At 36.6% G+C, this 7,461-nt stretch overlaps 1 protein-coding gene across 1 annotated transcript; it reads right to left on the bottom strand.

Moving 5' to 3' along the window:
• On the bottom strand, window positions 1–6,918 carry LOC131929971 (hemicentin-1-like). The gene is made up of 8 exons (XM_059286357.1): window positions 6,806–6,918; window positions 5,575–5,789; window positions 4,804–4,989; window positions 1,612–1,785; window positions 1,128–1,307; window positions 713–865; window positions 379–451; window positions 1–142 (listed from the first exon to the last, which is right to left on the bottom strand). Exons 1-8 carry the CDS (start codon window positions 6,916–6,918, stop codon window positions 1–3), a joined length of 1,236 nt encoding a protein of 411 aa, XP_059142340.1.
• Between the last annotated feature and the right edge of the window lie 543 nt (window positions 6,919–7,461).

Genomic DNA, 7,461 nt, shown 5'->3' with positions numbered 1-7,461 from the left:
TCAAAGAGCGCTGGACTGGTCAGGTTCTTCTAGTGTCCCTAAGGTGACCTTAGGGTTGTTGGTGCTGGTTGTGTGGGCTGGCGCCGGGTTGTCCACAACCACGTTTCTCACAGATTCTTTCGGCCTACATGTGGCATACAACCTGTAGGTAAAAACACAGGTAGTGTCAACCTAAGTATGACATGGAACCTACAGGTAAAAATCCAGGTACTATCAACCTAAGTGTGCCGTGGAACCTGCAGGTAACAACACTGACATTTTTTTTATTATGTGTAAATCGGATACAAAAGTTTTACTTATGCTTTATTAAAATATGTACATTCCAAAATTACACCCCGATCTAGTAAAAAAAAATTCAATGATGTAAAACACACTCACAAGAATACTACAAACAGCATCAGAGCCAGGAAAAGAGCGCTTAGAATGGGAAACAGCCAGTTAAATTTTGTTTCTGAAACAAGCAATCAAACAACACCATACTTAAATATTTTTAATGAATTAAAGCAATCAAGCAATACCACAGTTAAACAAATGTAACTTAATCATTCAAACCCCGGCAGTTAAATGCTGTAGATTTGATAATCAATCACCCCACGCTAAATTTGAATACTGTAACTTAAAACAACCAATCAATCCAACTGTCACAGATCAGCTGATACAACAAACCAATCAATCTGTCACCGATTAGCCAATACAAAACGTCCTCGTGTACCATGGCATGTCTCCCACATATCTGGAGACCCAATGCAGGCCTCATCTACTGGAGGGTAGGGCGCAGAACAGTGTCTAATCCTCTTTCTCTGTAGAACACTATCCATGTTCATACACTCCGCCCACTGTAGCCAAGGTTCCCAGGTGATGATTTCTAAATCAGCCAAAATATTTCAATGATCACATTTTTTAATTTCAATTTATTTGTGCATAAAAGTTTTTAAAACTGTGGCTAACCAAATCCAAGTAACCTTCCACATGGCCTTATCAAAACACAATAACATTCCATACAGCTTTGCTATAAACAACAGGACAACAGCACTGTACGAATACAACAGCTTACTTCTGCACTCTGCATCAGTACAGGAGACAGCCTTACAATCGGACAACAGCACTGTACGAATACAACAGCTTACTTCTGCACTCTGCATCAGTACAGGAGACAGCCTTATGACCAGCACCCTCACAGTGCAAGCCCCTCTCCCCCCTGTCTCCCACGCACTCTCTCCGCCTCAGCATAGTCCCAGGTCCACACGACACAGAACATCCGGTCCAGTTGTACCAGTCGCCCCAAGTTCCATCAACAAGCGGTCTGTCTGGACACGTTTAACATATGGTTAGTTGGTAAGTACTACTTACTCTAGTCTAACATCTATAGAATATCAACATACATTCACAAATTTCTACTCATAATATATATATATATATATATATATATATATATATATATATATATATATATATATATATATATATATATATATATATATATATCTGATATATATATATATATATATATATATATATATATATATATATATATATATATATATATATATATATATATATATATATATATATCAGATATAAGATAGTAGAGTCTACCATGGTATGACTAACCTGGGCACGTAGAGTCACATCTAAGGGTTTCATAGCTTTGACCAGCACAGAATGTTCCATAATACTCGGGTCTGGGGTTCTCACAGACACGTGACCTCACGTGTAGGCCCGAGCACGGACCAGAGCACGCAGACCACTCACCCCACACCAACCATGTTGAGGCAACCAGCTGATCTGTACAAATAGCAATTCATTGATACATTGATCTTGTCCAGCTAATCTGTACAAATAGCAATTCATTAAAACATTGATCTTGTCCAGCTGATCTGTACAAATAGCAATTCATTGATACATTGATCTTGTCCAGCTGATCTGTACAAATAGCAATTCATTGATACATTGATCTTAAACCAGCCAAACCTATCACAACAAATCTCTTTAATGGCCTTAAACATCAAATCTCTTTAATGGCCAAACACAAGGGTGTAGCCACAATCGTCTGACCGGAAGGGGGGGGGTCTGTATTTTTCCATTATATATATATATATATATATATATATATATATATATATATATATATATATATATATATATATATACTAGCTGTATGTCATTGCTTTGCTATGATGTAAAATAAATTTAAAGTAGTACTCTGAAGAAATAAAAAAAAAACACTCGATGTAGGCCGACAAAACAAAACAATGTATCAATGTAAACAAAAAACAAACACAATATACACATAATACAACCAGAAACACTGAAAGCAACTCAAACTGTTTTGTAATCCTTGTAAAAAACAATTTGACAATGATTCCTAGTATATTAATTAAGACAAGACTAGTGGAAATAATCACTTTCGTCATATAAATATGTATATTCCTGCAAATTTAATTGTAAATGTCAAAACAGATCAATAATTACTTGTGTATGTAATGTGGTAGCTTAACACTATTCGTTTTTACAAAAATATTTTGTCGAAAATCAGAATTAAATATATTGTCATCATGAATGCTAAAATGTTACAGAATAATGAAAGTTTTTTAAATCAGAGTTGGTATGTGTAATAGAAAAACTAAATTTAATAGGTGGAACATTCTGAAGAATATCTTACATATAACTAAAATATTGGTCTTGCAGTTCACATCATTCATTTTTACTTTTTCTTATATACGAAGTATAGAGAAAGTCTAATCGTGCAACAAAAAAAAAAGATGTTTGCAAATCTCGACGTTTTAGGGCTCCTTGAGTCGAAAAAACAGTTTTGCAATCTTGTCCGTATGTCTGTGTGTATGTGTGTCTGTTTGTCTCTGTGTGTGTGTAAACACGATTACTTGAGTACCGTTACAGCTAGGTTGATGAAATTACATATATAACTATTATATCAAAATCGTAGATCCGTATCAAATTTTGAGCGATTTCCGATAACTGAAAGTGGAACGTTTTCTACTTTGAATTTTTCAAAAGCCTATAACTTGAGTACTATTTCAGATAGATAAATTAAATTTTATTTGTAAGTAAAAGTTCTAATTCTCTACCTTCCACCAAATTTTGAGTAATTTCCATCGACCGGAAGTAGTGATTTACGCTATTTCAGATTTCTCAAAAAAACGCATGTAAATTTATAAAGTGCTAATAATATCCCGCACTATTATGCACATTTTATTTGGCGTTCATATGTTGTGCAATTTTTTTACGAGATTCTATTCTATTTTAAAGTTTAAGTATTTAAAATGGATTAAAAATCATGTCTATATCCCGAGTTGCCATTCCCGTTTGTTTTAAATAAGAATATTCGAGAAAGTTTAGGGGAGATCACTCACGGTTTATTTAATTAGCTACTGTTTTTTTTGTGTTCTTTAAAGATCATTTTTTAACATAATGATAAGGTATTCGTTAGATCACTGTATTGGTCACACAACTCTTTCCTGGTAATTGCAAAAACAATATTTACAAAGTTTTACATGATTCAAAAACTATGATTCTGACGGCATGGTACCTAACAGATCAGATGGGGATGGGTTGGGGGTGGGAGGGGTTCTTTTTATTCACCAATCTCCGGTCACTTTGGGTCAATTATCCAATCCAGCGTATATCTAGGTGTGACATTAATGTCGCTCTACACAATTACGGCCTGTCCCGTTTTAGGTGGTGAGGAGGGGGGGGGGTAGAATAACCAACTCAGAGTGAACATAGCGTCAATTATAAGATGAATGTTCTAAACATATATATACAATTATAAATATATACTGATTCAGTAATATATTTAAATAAATAACTGTGTTATTATGACAGTAATCTTTTTTAACAGAGAGGTCCATGGGGGGAAGTGTCCCCCCCCCCCCCCCCGCCTACATACTGGCCAAACACATTAGCTTTCTATAAAGGTTAATGTGCCGGGACTGGCTAAAGAAGAATCTATAATGACGTAATATCAAGTTAATCTTTTTCTTAAACTATTGAAACGTTACACAAAGATACGACTAAATATGGAGAAAAGGAAATGTAAATGTAAGACATTATGCATTAAAATTAGGTAAATTTTAAACAATCTTAATTTTACTTTTTTTCATTCATTCTGTGTTTCAAAACAATAAGAGAAGTATAATGTTTAGCAACTTGTTCTTGCAACTAAACTTCTATCAAAGATCTAATTACAGCCGCATCTAGAAAATGACAACAAAGTTACACCAAAAACCTAAGTAAAGCAGCATCTAGAAAATGCCAACAAAGTTCCACCAAAGATCTATTTACAGCCGCATCTAGAAAGTGCCAAAAAAGTTCCACCAAAGACCTAAGTCCAGCCGCATCTATAAAATGCATCTAAATTTCACCAAAGACCTCAGTAAAGCCGCATCTAGAAAATCCCAACAAAGTTCCACCAAAGATCTATTTACAGCCGCATCTAGAAAATCCCAAAAAAGTTCCACCAATGACTTAAATACAGCCGCATCTAGAAAATCCCAAAAAAGTTCCACCAATGACCTAAATACAGCCGCATCTAGACAATGCCAACAAAGTTCCACCAAAGACCTAAGTAAAGCCGCATCTAGAAAATGTCAATAAAATTCCACAAAGACCTAATTACAGCCACATCAAGAAAATGCCAACAAAGTTCCACCAAAGACCTAATTACAGCCGCATCTAGAAAATGACAACAAAGCTCCACCAAAGACCTAAGTACAGCCGCAGCCATAACATGCCAACAAAGTTCCACCAAAGACCTAAGTAAAGCCGCAGCCATAACATACCAACCTTTATTGCAGTCCCTGTAGTACGTGTCCTCTCCCACACTGCCCTCGACTGGACCACCCCCCGGGGGTTCGCACAGCTCTGGTGAACCGAAGCTGAAGCACCGTCTGGTTCTTCGTCTTCTGCACGAGCCACATCGTCTGCACTCATCTGACCATTGTCCCCACCATCCCCAGGCATATTCAACAGCTACAGGAGACGTAAGTATATACAGCGTCAATAAACACAGCATCAATAAATATATGCATACCTACATACTGACAGCCATAGGTTATACATGTACTCTAGATTCTGAATATGCTATACATTTAATGTAAGCATGTAGTTTAAAATTAGTTTTAAAATAAATACCACACACTTGGCAATCTAACAATGTCGCACACACACACACACACACACACATACATACGCACGCGCACACGCAAGCTCGCACACACACACACACACACACACATATAGCCTGTACGCGGAAGACGAGGGCGGGCGTGAACTCTGACCCCGAAATCTACTAATCGACCCCTGGTCCCATAACAACAAGGACTATTATTATTCGCTTATAGTGGTCAACCAAAGCAGTTGTATGTTAGTAAAAGTGTTTACACGTCTGACTTGATGCATGAACGGCGAGGCGAATTTATGCCGCTTGGTGTGGTAGATTCGGGTCCCACTTGTTGAAAATTGCTCTATTTTACTCGGACTATATTCTGTACCAGTACCTACCTCTGTGTTGAAATAGAAATATCTGTTAACATTGATTTTTTTATAGCCACAAACCTTGTACACATAAATGACTGATCGGACTCGGTAATTCACAATCAGGGCCTGTCCTAGGGGCTTCACACTTGCAGACATAGCCTTCAATATCAGAGTAGCAGATCCTATTGGGGCCACAAGGCTTGTCAGCGCACCAGTTTTTTGCTGTAGATAGATCGAAACCGTTGATGGCCCCACGTTTAAGGCTGTGATTACTAGCACTACACCATGGATGCCTACAACATGTTTAAATCTTTCATAGATAGTGGGCTATGATCATACTTTGACTTTGTAGTGACTGCACGCTAAATATGAATAATATATTAATTAAATACAGGAATTAGAACCATAGTATGCTGTCTCATATTAGGACCGCGGCTTAACATACTCCGCTATTAAGTTGTTTTATCTTCTCCTTTCCAGTAATTCATAATTACCAATGCTGCGACGGAAAATGTGTTGCTTTGAAACGCTATCAGTAGCTAGTGAAGGACGATTATCCACACCCTCCTTCCCTTATCCCCCCCCCCCCCAAGCAGCCGTCCTTGACGACAGTTTACAGACGACAATAAAAAGATCAAGCAGAACTTGTTATCTCCTCTCAGTTTCAAATCGTTTAAAAACTAAATTATCTGCCCCTTATAGCCGTCACTAATTCGACCCGGCTCTACGGTTGTAAACAATCGGCGTAAACCACAGCTCACCAGACTCGATGATGTGGGGTGATAGCGCTAGGGTTTGTTCAGCATGCCTGGAGAGTAAGGGAGGGGGCGGTTCGGTGCGCGTACGGGGTATCCCGCATGGTCCCCATGCAGAGAATCAAATATATAGGTACTACAAACTAACAGTCATATCACACCGGCTAACCACAAAGAGAGATTTATATAAACAAAATTAACCACAATTGTATAATAATCATAGACATGTTGCTATGTGTTTCATGCAGTCTTTTTATGCTAGGTTGTAACATGAGTAGGATGCTAGGTTGTAACATCACTTGGATGCTAGGTTGTAACATGAGTTGAATGCTAGGTTGTAACATCACTTGGATGCTAGGTTGTAACATCACTTGGATGCTAAGTTGTAACATCACCAACTGCATACCACCAGCAGTGGATACAATAATTGGTAAAGTTTTACCTGACCTTTTAGAAACACCTATATGTACATGACCTAGATCTAGATGACAACAGTGTCACTTACCTCAGTAAATGTCACCTGAACTTCAAAAAACCACCTACCTGTACATGACCTTGAACTCAACACTGCCACAGAGCCAGAGGTCAACACATTTTTATTCAATGTTTTCTCGCAGGATGAAACAAAATCTGTTAACTCTTGCTGGGTCAAAACTTTCGAAGTCATTTGCATACCACTTGCCCAAATAGCTGCATCATTTTAAGAACTATTATAAAGCATATTAAGTGTACTCATCAAATTAAAAACTAGATATTGATATTTTCTAATAAATTTAATTAATTAAAACTAGATATTGATATTTTCTATTAAATTTAATTAATTAAAAACTAAATATTGATATTTTCTAATACAATTTAATAAATTAAAAACAAGATATTCATATTTTCTATTACAATAAACTGTAAAAAGCAACATGAAAAATCCATCTAAATTCATGATGAATCTTTAATCACAATAATATTAACATAGATGTATAAGATCATAAAAAATGGGGCGCAGAGAAGGGGGGGGGGAGTGTATACATTTGTTTTTTTTTTTTTTACTGTTGTAATCATAAAATGTAAATTCTTCATCAAATTAATACACTCCAAGTAAATCGAGCATATTTTGTTTTGGTGCTGTTACATGTCATAGCACTTTGAGAAAAGCAAAGCGCTTTTTACTAAGTCCATTATTCAGAAATGTATAACAGCTGTGTTGATTGTTTTC

The sequence above is a fragment of the Physella acuta genome, unplaced genomic scaffold (assembly GCF_028476545.2).
Source record: "Physella acuta isolate Inbredline_101_S28 unplaced genomic scaffold, ASM2847654v3 ptg001700l, whole genome shotgun sequence".
NCBI classification, from domain to species: domain Eukaryota; kingdom Metazoa; phylum Mollusca; class Gastropoda; family Physidae; genus Physella; species Physella acuta.
Note: the sequence above shows the minus strand (reverse complement) of the source record. Positions and strands in the feature narration are given on the sequence as shown.